This window comes from Choloepus didactylus, chromosome 5 (assembly GCF_015220235.1).
Source record: "Choloepus didactylus isolate mChoDid1 chromosome 5, mChoDid1.pri, whole genome shotgun sequence".
Taxonomy (NCBI): Eukaryota; Metazoa; Chordata; class Mammalia; order Pilosa; family Megalonychidae; genus Choloepus; species Choloepus didactylus.
The window spans coordinates 8,363,259-8,380,500 of NC_051311.1; the positions used below are offsets into that span (position 1 = coordinate 8,363,259).

At 45.1% G+C, this 17,242-nt stretch overlaps 1 protein-coding gene across 12 annotated transcripts in view; it reads right to left on the reverse strand.

Annotated features, from left to right (window-relative positions):
• Window positions 1-12,197, reverse strand: part of ARHGAP21 (Rho GTPase activating protein 21) — a 141,065-nt gene extending 128,868 nt beyond the window's left edge. For 3 of the 12 annotated variants that reach the window (XM_037837871.1, XM_037837867.1, XM_037837863.1), the window contains exons 1-2: window positions 10,828-11,032; window positions 9,274-9,572 (exon numbers count right to left, since the gene is read on the reverse strand). In XM_037837871.1, coding sequence (XP_037693799.1) covers window positions 9,274-9,336 — 63 coding nt within the window. In that variant the 5' untranslated portion in view covers window positions 9,337-9,572; window positions 10,828-11,032. Of the gene's footprint in view, window positions 1-9,273; window positions 9,573-10,393; window positions 10,563-10,827; window positions 11,038-11,369; window positions 11,633-12,080 lie in introns of those variants that run through there. The other 9 variants (XM_037837876.1, XM_037837875.1, XM_037837874.1 and 6 more) reach the window with 6 other exon arrangements.
• Between the last annotated feature and the right edge of the window lie 5,045 nt (window positions 12,198-17,242).

Here is a 17,242-nt window from a genome sequence, read left to right on the forward strand (position 1 = left end):
CAAACAAAAATGAATCAAGTGTTGGGGGATTTGGGTGCATCATTTTCCTCAATATCATGCGATACCCAAGGATCTCTTTCACTTCTTTCATTTCATGTTAGAATTTGGCAGCATAATTTGCAAAAGTATTCAAGGGCGCCATCAGTTTTCTCAAAACCTCTTTAATCCACAAATTCAAAGAATTTGAGGTGCCAATCAGCCTTGACTGTGTTTTCTTCATTTGCTGACAGATCTCACTCTGTAAGATCCTCTTTTTCAATGGCTTTGCTCCTTCTCCAACACCACTTGCACTGAAGTCAAGAAATCCTGCATCTTTTGCAGAATTGCCAATGGGACACTGCAATCAGTCTGCGTTGTATTTGCACGGTATTATCCAATGTGGCTCCCGATCAGTGCAAGTGGAAGACAAGGTTGATGCAATGGACATGGTCAGAGGCGCAGCTGGTGTTAAAGAAGAAAGGTGTGGGGGGTGGGGGATTATTTTATTAATGATCAGTTTACTATCAAAGATTTATATGACAATGATTTCTGCAATCTTTCCTAATGCACACTTAAAGAGTACCTCCTGTATACATTCTTTCATTGTAAATTCCTGTTTTTGAAAGAGTTACTATGAGCAAATGGTTATACAGATGCACAGAAGGACATATACCCTTCTGTATATGGCACCAAACAAATTACTTTTGTAATGCAACTAAAACGTGACAAAAGGAGCTGCAATATAACCAAAATCAGCATTCTAGCAGTCAAAATTTTTAATTTTTTATTAAACTATAACATACATACAAAAAAATGCAACACCCATACCACTACTGAATTTTAGAGCACTCTTTTAACACAAGATTTATCTTACTTGAAAAAGATAATCATTTTTGGTATAGCACTGCCAAGTAAAAATATGTTTTCTTGATTACAAATAGGAGAAAATAACTGTGATTTTAAGCTTAAAAATGTCACTGGTTGGTTTTCAGTCGTTTAAAATTTCTTTCCTCTTGTTGGTCTGTTTTCTTTACATCTATTTTAATTTGGTTATAATAATTCTAAAATCAGGGTTCCACTGGAATCTACACTTTGGAAGGGGCTGTGAATGTCATCTAGTCCTGTTGTGCTCCAACTTAGATGACCATTAGAATAATCAAGGGCCCCTTCCTAAAAAGTTAAGGTTTGGGGGTCTCACTGCCCCGGGGATTCAGACTAATTATTAGGTCAGAAGGGGGGCCAGGAATTTTTAAAAGTTGTCCAAGTGATGCTGACAGTCACCCAGATTTGCCTGACTTAAATTCCCACCAGAGTAGGAGCCTCTCTACAACATCCCTAACTGAAAGATCCGACCTCTGCAAAGAGCACATTCAATTTTGGTTACCTCTAATTTTTAAAAAATCTTCTTTGGAATACTGGGCTAGAGAAACCAGCCCAACTCCAGATCCACTGACCCCAGTTCTGCCCCTCATAGCCATACAAAACAAACCTAATCTTAAATGTAAACAAGCCTCATTTCAGAAATCGATGTGCACAATCTCCACACAACAATGGAAGTTCTGAACTTGACCCCATCCTATCACCTCCCCTCCAGTGGTAGCTGGGGCCTCCCACTCACCAATTTCCCAGTTACTAACTTATCCCCCAAAAGCGTAACGCTAAGTGAGTGTTTGCCTGGGATGCTATGACTAAATCAATCAATCAATCAATCAATCAATCTCATCTCTCTCCTCTATGACAACCTTTGAAAATATCTTTGGATTATGCTTTTTAAGAGTTTCTTTTCCTCCACTTATAAAATGGATAAGACCTACAGACAGAAAAGGGTGTCTATGATATACTGTTAGAGAAAAAGCATAGATGCAAAATCAGTTTCCTAAAATTCTAGTTTAAACCAGCTGCCCACAGCATCCAATCCTTCCCCTCACATTACCAAGACATTGTTTCTAGAAGCCAATATGCAAAGCCTAGAGGAGAAAGTAGGTCTCACTGATTGAGCCATTACATGTTCTTTTAAACACAGAATCATATTTATTAGGAAAACACTGGGGATGAAGTGTTTTCTAAACATCTCATTTAATTATCTCGCAATAATTAAAAAAAGAAAAAGATGCTTGCTAATCTCCAAGGTTACCTAAACCATAACAAGAAGAAATGTCTAAATGTACTACAGTTTTGTATCTACTGATATTTAAAGACATACTCCACACTGCAAATAAGAAGAAAAGCAAGGTGTTCTTAAGAATACAAGTTCTGTCAAGATATACTAAAGACTAGTGCAGCGAACAGGAAAGCAGAAGTCAAGAGAAAGGTCTTCATCAGGTTATAAGAAAGAAAGAGAAGTAGTGGGATTATTAGCAGTTCTGTGTGCATATCATCATACATAACAATGCCAGATGGTGATTCAGAACAAAGATAAGTAACTGAGGGAAAAGCCAGTGAGTAACCAATTCTGAATCAAAAACACACCCAATATGAAACAGAAGACTCAGCAGCAGCTAGTCACTAGAGAAAGGTAAATAATGTCTTTTCCTTGCCATTTTTTGTTTGATAACCAACAAATAGTTTGTGCTGGACTACCCAAATACTTTGCCCAAAACAGAAGAATATTCAGAAATACCAAATTTTGAGTTCAAAATCTATTCGCCTATTCATAAATCTACATAGTGGGATTTCTTGCATATTAATAGGTCACCAGAAAGAAGGCTTATTTTAAAATATAATTTTCATCACCTGTAGTTTCCTTTTGTCTTCCACATGATCTCAGGGGCACAAAAGGTCACCTTCCAGATTTCATCATGAAATAGACTTTGCATAATATGCTTGATTTTATGAGAACATGACAACTTAAACTAATAAGCTATTTTGGTGGAAGCAATCCAAAATTGAGCCTTGAAGATGTCTTCCTAACTCAAAATAACAGAATACATGGAAGGCTCAGTAATATTTTAACACGGTTAATTCCTCATGGTCAATTAAAATTAGATAGATACTAGGACAACCTTTAAATCTAATAACTTTTTGTTTTACTAATCACATCAACTAGAAAGAAAAACAAATTCCTACCATATGGTCTTTCTGTAATAGAAAATAGCTGCATCGAATAACAGCATCTGTGCATCTTTATCAACTAGCACTGCCCATACTTAAATCAGCGTTTTGCTAAATACAAGAAGATGACAGTTCCTCTCACAAAGCAAACAACAAAAGAAACAGAAAATCACTGGTAGTAGTTAAAGAAATGAGGGAAGAAATCTGAGAGATTTTATAATCAAGGCACAATGGACTTCATAAAATGTTTATTTTTAACTTGGAAGAGAAGAATGCTAAGGAACGCTAACAATTGATGAAGAAATTTTCTTTAGACACAGGTACACACTGTCGGTAGCTTTATGTAGTTACAGTTCCAATCAACACATTCAAATCCAGAACTTTCTGCTGCAACCCCAATTTAATGGTACAAGTTGCTACTACTGCCATTCTCAATTCCAGCAGGCCTCGCCCTCCACCCTAGTTTGAGCACAAAGCTTTCGACAGGCAATGCTGTGCTGACATACAGATTCTGGTATATGGAGGGACACACATTGAAAATGAAAGATACTAGATTATATCTTACTACAACTAGTCCAGAATGAATTCCAGCCTCCACTGAAGAAAACATACACCTTCCTAAAAAATGTTTAACTGTTGTTTTGAGCAGTGTACATGGTTTTTGAAGTGTTTAAGTAATGTTTTAAGCACTCTCGGTTTGCTTGAAACCAGATTTTCACAGTACTGGTAACACGCTATCTTTTTATTAAAATCTAAAAACAGTGTCTTTTTATTGCAGTTTTGGAATTTAACAAAAAAGAGAAAATAAAAAGATAATATAATTGCGATATTCTCATTAACCAGAATTAACAGCTGTTACCATTCTGTTAGTCAATTCTGTGAGCTTTTTATCTATGAATTTATGACTTAAAAAGATAAAAAAATTAATAATAATGAGCATTCATATACTGACCATTCATTCTAAGAAACAAAACACTGCCAATATTGACATATAACCTTTTTACAGTTTCTCCTAACTCCCAGCCTGACAACCCTCCCCCCCACCTACTCTCTTAATTATCATTATCTCACCTCTTTGGGCAAAATATTTCATACGTGTGCACTACTACACACTGTCTTGGTTACTGTTACTTGGTTACCAGCTTCCCAAAGACAAGAAAGATGCAAAGAAAAATGACACCTAAAACTGTTAACAGCGGTTGGAAGGAGACAGAATGAACTGCAGGTGGATGGGTGTAAAAGAAAAAACATTTCATACTCCACATATTTCTGTATAATCTGACATAAGTATTCACATATGACATGCCTAGTTAAAAAAAAAACTAAAGGCAAATTCAAAAACATTGGAGTTTTTCTAAGTCTTCACTCATCCATTCATTCAAAAAATACTGATTGAGGGCCTGCTGCGTGCACAGGTAAGACCACTCAGCGTGCAGACACTCAACACATACATTCTCGAGACACTGTCGGTCTCAAATCAGCAAAATCTACAGCATGTCAGGTGGAGAGGAAGTGATATAGAGAAAAATAAAGCCAAGGAGGAGGGTAGGGTATGTTATGGGGTGGGGATGAGGGTGGGCAGCAAAGGCTTCCTGGAGGAGGTGTCCTCGGTGCAAACCCCTGGGGGAGAGGTGGGAGAGTGCCCGCAGCAGCAGGTGCAGCCGTGGGAACGCGCCTGGGCAGCGCCATCTGCCCAAGGCAGCAGAGCATGTGTCCAGAATGGCCAGCGGCCAGGGAGAGTCCGGGCCCGGGGATCCGTGAGGCCGGCGAGCCGGCTAAACGGGGCTGCATGGTTCGTGAGGATCCCGGGTTATCTTCCATGGGGAAATGAGAAGCCACAGAGGAGTCTAGCAAAGGGGTGCCATGATCTGCCTTAGAAACAGTCCACTCTCACGTCTGTGTGGACAGGCTCTCAGCTGGCCAGGACCGAGGCTGAGAAAGCAGAGAGGAAGCTCTTGTGATAATCCGGGTGAGAGGACATGGCTTGGATGGAGAGGCTAGGGTGGAAGGATAAGGAGTAGCTGGATTCGAGAGACAGACAGATAGATAGATAGGTCTTAAATTGCATATTACGTATGAGGAAAAGGGAGAAGTCAAAGATCAGCCTAGAAAGTCTGGTGGAAGGATGGAAACCCTACTGCTGGGATGAGGAAAACTGTGGAAAGGGCAAACTGGGAGGTGGGCTGGGGGTGTGGAGGAATCAGGTTTTGGAGAGGCCTATTTCATCTCTAAATGGAGATTCCAAGTGGTCAGCTAAGTTGAATGTAGGAATCTAAACTTGTGGGATAGAAGAATAAGTCAGGGGTGAAAATACATGAATGTCTATTTATGTATTAGACACAGACATACATATACACATCTCTGTAAAGATCAACCATTGGGGGGCTGGGATGGGGTAGAAAACAGCATTTACAAAGACCTAAGGTTAACAGACACATCACAGTGTCCCCAGGGAACTGAAAAGAGTCTAACATGGGAAGTGTAAAAAAGATAACAGATGAGAGGAGAGAAGAGCCAGATTATGAATTACGAATGTCCTTTAAGACTTCTAAGGAGTTTGAACTTTATTCTGAAAGCAATGGGAAGCCAGAAAACAGTCTTACACAGGGGAATATAATGATCAGCTTTATATCTCAGAACAATCCCTCTGATCGCCGCATGTCCGAGCTTTGGAAGAGGCCAAGGCTGGTGTGTGGGAAGCTGGGCAGGAAGCCTGGTCAGTGACTAGCCAGCGAGATGCAGCTGGCCGGACCCTGGGTGGTGGCAGCGGGATGAGGCGATGGGGAATGTTATGAGGAAGTAGAGTCAAGGATGATAACCTAGTTTTTCACTTGGACAAGCAAGTAGATGGTAGTGCATGTCACTAAAAGAAGGAACACAGGGAGAGGAGAAAGTTGGGGGTAGGGACAGAAGTTGTTGGGTCTGAGATGCCTATGGGATATCCAAGAAAACTTCAGTAAACAGGCATTGGCTCCAGAGGGCTAGAACCAACCCATACAATCTGAGATAGTCATCGATTTGGAGTTACCAGCTTATCAAATAAAGGCGCAGGAACGGGTGTGGGAGTGGGAAAAGAGGAGGGAATGAGAAGGTCCTGACTTAGATGCTCTGGTTAAAAACCAACCTGCAGGAACCAGCAGAGGAATCATCTTCAAGAGAGACACTCAGAAGGAACAAGGCAGTTGGGACAAAAGCAAAGTGCATCCCAGAAAGAATAAAGGGCAAAGTACGGCTTCATAGGATTGGTGCACAGAAAAATGCCTTATTTTACTATTTACATTATTCCAAAATTAACCAAGAAATATTTTTGATTAGCTATAACACATTTAACTTACAAGACAATCTTAATCTGCTTGGAGAAGCAAAAACATTGAAGTGAAACAAGTTAGCATTCACAAATCAGTTGTTTTGTTTACAAAGAGACAGTGAAGATGCTAAAAATTCCATTATGGACAATGTTATGGACTACAGCTAAAAAGTGAAATAAACGTTAGAATTTCCGTGAACTAGAAATCCGAGGAAAAGCTTTTTTTTTCTTTAAACCAAGGAGATGAAAACCAACTTGAACTTTGAAGGATGAACACCATATGCTATGGAAGGGGATGATAATACCAGAGAAGGATTCAAAAGAAGAATCTATATAAAGGGTTTTTACGAGTAAAGTTACTCAAGACTAGGTGCAAGAATTCTTCACAGATCAAACTGGACACACACACGCACCCCAAAACACCCACCTGGCTCAGAGTGAGTGACATCAATTTTGGAAAGTGTATCTTTATACGTGCAAAGTTTTATCTCATTTTGTGTGAACACAATCTGTGTCATCCTTACTGTTTAATGCCAAGATATATTCTACTGAACTGTCACAATTCCTGATTTGAAGAGAGCTGTTTGTTTCTTAACCTTCCAAACTATACTAGGGGAGGTGACAGTGTATTCGTATAACTCAATCAAATTCTAATACTTAAGGTGAACAAGAAAGTTCTGATTGTTTTTGAACAAAGCAATAGACCTTGTTCACAGAAGGCTGAGTGAGCTAAGTAGATAAGGTACAAAAAGAGACTCATTTATTCACAGCATTGATTTCTTCTATCCTGCAAAGTTAAGTTTTTCAGCTCATTAAAAGCACTGTTATTAAGACATATATTCTTATTTCTTGATAGTTAGAAAGAAATTATTCACACACATTTAGCAACATACCTACTGGGTTGTTTTTGTTTGTTTGTTTTTATTAAAGAACTAAATAACTCAACTCAATCAACTCAAAGCATCCCAATGGCAACTCTTTCAATTACTAATAAATATTCACAAGATTTAATGTGCACCAGAAGCGTCAATGAGAGATAAAAACACATCACAACTAGAGACAATACCTACACAAGTTCCCCTCACTCCCTGACCTGAGGTTTTAGAATATTTTCTGATAGTATACAGCTTTATTTATATTTCCACATTGAATTGAAACAAAAAATCTACCCTATACTAAAAAGAAGCCAAACAATGTTATAGTTTAGTACCCAAATCAAGTACTGAATATATATATTCTGTGAGCAAAATACAAAATCCTGTGTTTTTTCTTTCCCAAACTAGAAATAATATGGTTATGCCAAAGTAAAGTCCAAATGAAAACAAATTTCACAGCCCTTGAAAAACTACATAACTGTCATTGTTAATAAAAGCCAAATGTGCAACTGGAAACACTGCTTTCTAGCCAAGGAAGAGATGTGTCTACTATAAATTCTTGGTTTCAGGGCATCCTTTAAATGACCCCCCCCAAAAAAAACCTGTTTTTTCAAATGACAGTTTCTGCAAATATAATGCAAATAGCTTGCTAATTAGAGTATTCAGAAAACAACTATGACACATAAGACTTTGGCTCTACCCTACGTATTATTATGTAACTACAATCCACATCAAGCAAGCACCCAGTTGCAGGGAGGCCTCCCCAGAGGACTTATGGTTTACCATGATCAGAGGGCTGTGGTGTGAGGCTTAGTCACACTTCTACCTACACGCGGGCGTCTACAGATGTCAAGGAGAGAAACACCGATTCTAAATGCCAACCTGTAGGTCTGTCTAACAAATTATACGATGATGGCATGCTGAACCTCACAGCACATTCTCCATAAGCTTCCTCACCCAACGTGAAGTAAGCTGCTGGAAGTGCATTCTTCCGCAGGCTCTCTGCACAAAAATTTAACTTCTGATGCATGTGCATTCAAACGCCAAAACTCACACGCTTAGAACTGAGACCTTGGTCAGTGGCCATGAAGTTAAAATTTAACACTTGGGGACGCAAAAGAAACAGTGAGTTAGTGAAGGCTCATGGTTGTCTAAAGCCATCTGCCACCCTTTCAACAAAATACAAATGTAAACAACAATATAAAAATAAATTCAAATATGAACTTTTCAAAAGGAAAGTTTAAGGATAATAATATTTGGTACATGTAGTAAGCAAATTACAGAAACACCAACAACAAAGTAAACAGAATATATTCATTATAGAAGTCAGCTCCAAACACAAGGAGGGGCGAACGGGGAAGATAGAGGTGTCATAAATCAATGAATTATTTTACATTTCTGTTCAGCATATTCAAGAAGACCAAAATAAAATATTCTGGGCCTAGAGAGATCAAAGATCCCTAAAATGCCATTTTTTAGTAAAGAATCCAGGGCTGATGAGTGTGAACCGGACACACCGCAACCATCACAGGACTGAGCAGCCAGAGGCATAAGGAAAAGAGCAGCAGGAGCAGATTTTTTTCAGGGAGTCACAATTATGACACTACGGGGTACTTTTCCAAGGCTGTGCCTCAACTGCCTACAGGAAGAGACTTGTTTTCTCTCCAAAACGGGGATCCACGCCAACAGCCAGGGCACCAGTCAGTGGCAAAGAGAGACCGGGTTTCAGAGGCGACAGGCCCAGCCCACCCCTCTCGGCCTGGAAGGAAACCACGACACAAACGCACCAAACCCAGGGATCCGCCCCGCACCCGGGTCTCCTCCAGAACGACTGGACGCGGGCTGGAGAAAACCGGATGCCCAGGCCCTATTCCCGGCCATCTGAATGAGGGCGCTGGACGCTCAGAGAGGGGGCGGCCGTGCCTGGAACATTCCAAAGCGGCCCCAAAGAATCCGAGAGGAAGTTCCTGGTAACAGAAGTGGGCAAGGCTGGCGCGCTCCCCCAGCCGGCCGAGGCCCGGGAATGCCCCTTCCCAGGTCCCCAGGGGTCCGGGCTCTTACCTCGCAGGCCTTCAGCTGGTCACCATCTCCCGCAGGCAGGCCGGGCCGCCGTGTGGCCATCATTTCATTTCAAATGGCCAAGGAGGAGCAGCTCCTTTGGAGTCCACATTGGGGGGGGGGGGGGGAATGCCACCACCCACCAAAAAAGCGAAGACTTCCACGCCAGGCTCCCGGGCGGTGGCGCCGGCAAAGCAAACCGCGCTGTCACGGAAGGCAGGGTCCCGCGGGGCCCCCTCGAAGCGCCGCGACGATTTCTAAGGACTTGGGCCGGCTTCGCCGTCCTCTTCCATATCTTGAGACTTAAAAAAAAAAAAAAACAAAGAAAGGGGGTTGAGGAGGAGGCGTCACGGTGCACAAAGCGGCCCCCTTCCTCCGGGTGCCCCTCGGCCGCCGAGAGGAATCTGAGCGGGGCCTGAAGGCTCGGGCGTCGCCCCCAAAACGGGACAAAGTTGAAGGGCATGAACTTTCTCCAAGCGCCGATCTCAGCCTGGTCCCCAGGGCTGCGCCAAGTTCTCGTGTACAACCCTGAAAAGCGTGTGTGCTCCGTGGCGACGAGCCGACACTCTCGGAAGGTTAGATAAGCTCCCCAGGCGAAAAAGAAAGAAAAAGCCCAGAAATCGGGGGGCAACGGGGACCATCAGGACTGCGCGGGAGATGCGCCCCACAGGCGGGGCCGTCGCACGGACGCCAAGAAATACCTCGCGTTGGGCAGCGCCTGCTGAAGAGTGGGTGTCCCGGGCGGAGCAGAGGGGCTGTGTGTGCCCTTGCGCCCGGCGCCCCCATCTACACTCACAGGAAACGCTCTCCCCGCGGGGCTAAAACGGGCTGCTGCTTTGCACACACCCTCCGGCCGCGCCCACCCCTCAAAAGCAACAAACAAAAAGCGATCGAGGGCCCCGGGGGCGGCGGCGTCCGCGGGCGGCCCCCGGCCTCGGCCCCGACCGGCCCGCCCCCCCAGGCGGCGGCTGGCTCTCCCAGCGCAGGAGCCTCGGGCCCCAGAAATGCAGCCGCGGCTCGGGCAACTTTCTCTGCGCGGCGCTCCCTGCCGCCCCGACACCATATTCGCGTCTCCCCGGAGCCACCTAGGACAGGCGCTCGGGACCCGCCAGCCGCCACCCACCTCCCGCCGCCTCCTCCGCCCCTTCCTGAGGCGGGCGGGGGAGAGCGTCTCCCGGGGAGGGCGGCCCAAATATGTCCGCTGGCAGCGCGCGGGGCCGCGGGCAGAGGCGGCGGCGGAGCGGGGCCGCCCTCCGGGCTTCCCGGGCGCCGGTCGCAGCAGGGACGCGCGGCGCGGGCCGCGGGCGCTAGGCCGCAGCTCGGTTAATATTCATGAGCGCCGGGCGCCCCTCCTCCGCGGCCCCGGCGCCGGCCTTTGTGCGCCCTCCCGGCCGTCGCCTCCCCTGCCCGCCGCCCGGGAACCCCACACGCGGCCGCCGCCCTCCCGGCCCCGCGGCCCGAGGCGGCGCGCAGGGGCGGCGGCGGCGGCGCGGGCAGGCCGGGTCTCCGCGGGCGCCGCGCCCTCCCGGCGGAGGCGAAAGTCCGAGAGACACGCACCGGAGCCCGCGGCGAGCGATCCCGGACGCGCCGCCCGGCGACGACGACGACTCCTGGGCCCGGGCCGCCGCCGCGCCGCCCGACTGCCCGCCGCCCCGGCTCTGGCCGCCGCCGCGGGAGGGCTGGGCGGGGCGGCGGCGGACTCTCCCTGGGTCGCCCGGCCGGGCCCGCGCGGCGCCGCGATCGCCGAGTGACAGAGCGCCTGGCTCCGCCGCCGCGCCGCTTCCCGGGGGCGGCCTCTCGCTCCGTCCTCCGGGATCCACCTCCTCCCGCTCCTCCTCCCTCCCCTCCCCTCCCCAGGGGAGGCGCGGGGCTGGAGTTGCGGTCCGGAATGATGCGGCCGCGGGGGATCAGCCGGGGCGGGGGAGTGGGAGGGGGAGAGGTCGCCAACCCCTCCCCGCGGGTCCCCCGACCTCCAGCCCTCGGCCCCGCCCGCCCCCCAAATCCAGGCGCACCGACTCCCCGCCCTCTCCCAGCGCCCGGCAGCGGGGGTGTCACTGGACGGGCGCAGCGGCGGCAGTGGCGGGTCTCGAGGTGCGCACCGGGGGGACGCGTCTGGGTGGGTCAGGGCCCCTTCTGCCGCGGGAGGGGAGGGAAGCGGCGCCGCGAGGTGGGACTTCGGGATCAGGGAGTGTCCTCTCTCGCCGACGGCAGCTATCTTCCCGGGGTGGGGGCTGGGGGCGGTCGCGGGACGTCTCATCTCATGCTTTCCCTCGCTGTGGGTCCGCTGCGCGGCTGGCGGAGGCCCGGGACGCGGCTGCGCCCCTCCTCCTCCTCGCCGCCGGCCCAGCGGCCCTGGCCCCGGGCGCTCCCGCCGCCCTCCCCGCCCGGCCCGGGCCGCGTCCCGGACCCGGGGTTCGCCCCGCCCGCCGGCCTCGCCGCATCTCCCGCTGCAAACGGCCCAATCCGGGGGCGCGTCGGAGGACGGGAGCCAATGGGGCGCTGCTGACGCGGGCCTCCCTCCACCCCAGCCCCGCCCCCGCCGCCCCTCCCCACCCTCCCCTCCTCTCCCGCCCCTTCCCCACCCCAGCCCCGGGTGGTGGCCCGCCGGACGGCGGTGCTCGTCACCTCGCCCCCCTCATCCTCGCCCCCCGCGCACAGAAACACAGACACCCCCTCCTTCCTCCCCAGACCCCCTGCTGGGGCTGGCGAGCGTCACCTTCGTCCTCACTCCTGCGGGGGACGGGGGCTCGCCAGCTGCCACAGCGGAGGGGGAGAGGGAACAAAACCCAGGAGCCGTGGGCCCTGCTTACCTTCTCGTGCTTTCCACTACCGTCGTGGAGGCTTAGAGACCCCCGCTCCCCGCCCATTGCCTCGGGCCCTGGTTCTTCCTGGGAAAACCCGAAACACACACCCTGGAGCCCGAGTCCCGCGCCTCGGTGTTCCAGACCTTCCTTCGGGCGGAAGGTGCCAAATAACTGAGAAAAAAATAGACGACTAAATCCTCGGCCGCCACTAGAGGAAAGACCTTCAGCAGATCATTTTTAGATGGTCATGAAATTTGCGTGTTCGTGGCAGCCCCTGACCCAACTTGTCAGTCAATAACAAAGGGGAAAAAAAAAATTGCAGGGAGTGGCTGCCGGTAGCTGGTAACTCAAGGACCAGCCCGCTGGGCCCCGGCAGTATCCCTTCTAGTTAGTGTTGAGTGAATGCGCAAGAAGAGAATAGAAATGCAGGGCCAGTAGTGCACCTCCCGGGGGCTCACAGAATATGTCCAGAAGGGAAAAAGAACGTGAAGCACAAAGCAAGCCCTTACACATGCAAATGGACGTGCCTGGATTGAACTGGGCACAGAACAGCTGGGACACCTAGGCTGAAAATGTTTGTCATAGAAATTTTTATAAATAGTGATTTTGAAAGAAACGTTTTCAGTTTGGTAAAGAAGAATCAATATTAGCCATGGAAGAAGTCATGGAGAGGAGGTAAAACAAACAAACAAATTAGGAATTGTGGAAAAATAACATATCCTAGAGAGGCCATGTTTCTGTAAGAGTTGGTGAGATGAAAGGATCAAGACTAAAGTCATTATGGAAATATATCTCAATAAAATTGCATTTTAAAAAAAAGAAAAAAAGATTAAAGTCCAATCCACCATTTACCAAGCCCAATCCACCATGTATCCTTGAACAAATTACTACTTACGTTTCTGAGTACTAGAACTACCAAGTAACAAGGGGTAGGGTCTGGAGAGCCTCTCCTACCTGCCAGTGGGTCCTCTGGGCACTTTACACAGGGCTCAAGTCCAGCTTTCATCCACAACATAATACTGCAGTTAACGTGGTTCAGCAAAAACAACAGCAAAAAGTAACAGCTAATGTTAAACACTGTGCTTTGTGTGTCATGACTGATTTAGTCCTACCCTTGGGGTATGATTATGGTTTCTGTTTTACAGAGATCTAAAGGTCTATAAGCAACTAAGGTCTTTAGGAACATTTCCAAAATTTGGGAATGCTTTTAGGAACTACTGCTATTATATGTATCAAATACATATTAAGACTAACTGGGTAAAGAAGGGCAAAGCACACAGAACTGAGATTTGGGAAACCTGAGTCCTGGTCCTATACCATGTTACATCACTTGCAGTTCTGGGATCTCCAAGTGTGACACTACCTCTCCTATCTGGGTGGACTAGTGGGAGGATCAAAAAGATGATCCATGTAAAGGATTTAAAATATATTTAGAAATATAAAAGCATTCCAATTAAAATATTATTATGCAGCAGGAACCCTACCCTTTGGGACATTTTATTGCTGTTTATTAGGAACATACTAACCCAGAGAAGATTTAAGGATATCCCTTATGAGGCATGAGCACTACTATCTTAATAAATGTTTGAGCTCTCATTTAAATGCATCCTGAGTAGACCAAAGTTGGCACCCTCCAGGCATCTGGAAAGTGCGGCAGCCAGCCAGCCATGCTCCATTCCACAGGCTAGCAGTGTCGGTGGTAGGTGATCCCAGCACTCTTCGCTGCCCATCTTGGGCATTTCATTCTGACGTTTCACCAGAGGGAGGGCAAGGGAAAGGAGAAGAGCCAAACTTGAATCATGTGGCTACTTGTTAACAGCTCTGGGGAAAGTTTTGGTGAAACAATAGGTTTGGGTGCACAGTAACTGAAAGGAGGTTTGGAATTAACTCAGGGTTTCACAGTTGATATCTCAGTAGTTTTCTTTATCCCGCATACCATGGATATGCAAGAACTAATTCTAGCTTTGTTTACTTTGCAATACTGATACTTTCCTCTTTCAAGTATAGCTAATAAATATACAAGACCGCCTTGCCCACTATAATCCTCCCAGTGTAGAAAGGACATTTTTAGAGATGGGAACTATATCGTCCTAACATAAATTTGGGGTCTGTTAATGAAAGAGTAAGATTGGTGAGCCGTATCAATGAAAAATGCCAAAGCCAGAAATGGAACCAAAGCATCCTAGCCCAGGTTCTAATGTTATTCTGTTGTAATCTATGGATGATTTGGACTCCTAATATAGAACTTGGAAACTCTAAGAGGCACAAGTATTTGACACTGAGTTCTACAGGTAAAATTTGTAATTTGGGATCAAGTATTTGCAAACTGTATCTGAGGCAATGAAGATCAATGGCCTTTGTAAGTGTAGGCTATTTTTAGGAAAACACCGTAGACTTTATTTCTTTCTCATACAATACCAAAAAGACATATCTACTAATGTTTCTTTGAAAAAAGACTTTTGTGTTGACCTAAATAGCTACAGAAATTTCACCTCTCTAGGAAGCCTTTCAACACTGGAATTGACAGAAGGGAGTGACTTGCCACAAAAACATTTATAGGTTTCTTCATCCTTCATCACCTCTTTTAAATTGATCCTGTAATTGATTTACTAATTTACTGTTCTGCATTTGTTAAATATGTGATATTTCTGTCCACAGGATTTGCTATCTATCTTGGATTAAGAATTTCTAATCTAGGGGGCACGGAGCTATTTAATTAAATGTAAACAGTGTCTAGTAATGTGCTAACACATAATAAATATTCCTGAATAATCTCTCTGTCCTAGCAAATGCAGATCTTTTTCTCTTCTGGGCTAGTACTGTGCTTGTTGTTGTGTTTTTTTTTTTTTTTTTAGCATTAATTAATTATGTGATCACAAACAATCTTGCTTTATTACTTAACTATATATTCTTTCCCCTTCTATGTAGATTATAAGTGTCTCTAGGACATATTCCTGAGTCTTTTACTTTTTTTTAGACTCCCATGATACTTAGCACAGCCTTATACATGTAAAAATCACTACACAATTATTCAAGAGATGAATGATATTATATCACTATTACTGATAAATACTTATACCTCAAGAAAACCTGGCTGACTGACAGCTCTCTGGCTCAGAGAGAGATATGTGTATACATATTTGGGAATGTGCCTAAAATGAAAAGTATAAATCATCAAGAGGAACCAAAGACAGGACTCCTTGGTGTGTTCTTCAACTTCCATAAATACCATATTTTACCTCCTTACTTCACCTCACCTCTGATGAAGGAGCTATGCTTTTTAGCCAAGATACCATGCTAAAATTTAATGTCACTCACATTTTGGCAGTAATTCTAAAATTTCAGACCATCATTTATCCATAATCACAAATTAAACATTTTCTTTTGAACTCAATTATTTTTCAGCGCCAGCAACTCTGTAATGAAAATTTAGTGATATGGTAGTCATATTCATCTGCAGTATTAAGAATCTGTTTCTATATTTTAAGGGAAAAAAAATAACAAAATAATCCATGTGCATGTTTTTATTTTATCCTAAGAATCATTTTCAAGTATTCCAATTTTCCTTAAAAATATGGGACCAGTTGTTAAAGTGTTTCCACCCACTCCAGAAAACACGAGCTGGAACATTCTGTGAAAATGTGCAATCTGGGTAGACACCCATACTACAACTGGAGAATTGAATTGAAGTATGTTTTTATCATCTTGGAATAGAATAATAAATTCCATCCATTCTAACTAGGAAACTGTGTCAGAAATTGACTTCTGATATTATAGACTTTGTCCAGAGCAACCCAAACTTTTTCATCAGAATGAAAAAAAAAAAGCCCTAACCTTCCCTTTCATCTTCATGGGGCAGGGTAGGAGAGAATTTAAAACCTCTCCATTCCTTGAATTGATGAAACTCTGGGTGTCTTTCAATACTCCCTAGCACTGTGGATTCCATTCCTCAATTCCTATAATTGCCTGCATTCCTTACTAATCCAGAAGTCAAGTGAACAAGGGTTCTTCCTTCAGATGGGAAAAGATTACAGGATAACTTGTGACACTTCACATCTGGGCTTAACTTAGGGTAAATGCAGATTTGCATAACTTTTCTACTAATTCTTTTATTTAAGTTTACTTTTTTTAATTTGTCCCGTCAAAAGAAAAAATAAACATTTAAACCATGGAAGGGATCCAATCTCATATCACATTCTATGAGCCCATTCTCCTGCCTTCTTCCACTCCCTGCTGTGGCTCTCCATTGACTGAATCCAACAGGAACAGGAGAACTCACAGATAATCCTTTCACCCCCTGTTTTTCATATGCATATCCAATCTACAGAGCAAATCCTGATCAACAATGAATGGGAAGGAAATGAAAAGGTTGATATAAGCATTTTAAATTATGGGGGGAGGGAATAGCTGAAATAAAGGAACAAAAGATTTATATAAGCATTTTAAATTATGGGAGTGAGGAATAGATGAAATAAAGGAACAATGTTCCTCTAAAGAGAGATAGGATGTGTTGTGGAAGAAGACTCACTCCAGTAAACAGAAGAAAAGTAGAGACACATGTTTCACACCCTGAAGGAAATGAAAGATATCAAATGTGTAATAAGAATGAATAAGAGGTAAAAGGAGAGCTAAGGGAAGAAATTCAGGAGGAAAATCATACCATTGGAGAAGTAATAGATGAATTATAAGTAAGAAGGGATGAGAAGAACTATCTGACAGAAAATAGTGGGATAGATGACAGGGTTTACAAAAGCACATCAAATACAAAGGAAAAGGACAAAGAGATTAAAGTGATTAGACAGGAGGTAAAATAGATGAGGACAAAAAAGAAATCCAATTTAGAGAAATTTGTATCTGGCACAGAGTTTAGAACTAATGAGACTGAAAAAATTATTCAAGGATATAGACAGATTGCTAAATGATCACAATATCTGTTCTCTCCATCTTTCATGATCCCAGAGCCTTCCTTCTAACTGGGTGTGGCCATGACTAAATTCCAGACAATGTAACGTGCCACTCCAGAGTCTTGCCCTTAGCAGAAGTGGACACGTGCCCTCCTCGTCCCTTTCCTCCTTCATGGTGGTTGGAGATTAGGGTTGTCAGATTTAGCAAATAAAAATAAAGGCTGCCCAGTTCAAGTTGAATTTCAGATAAACAAGAAATAATTT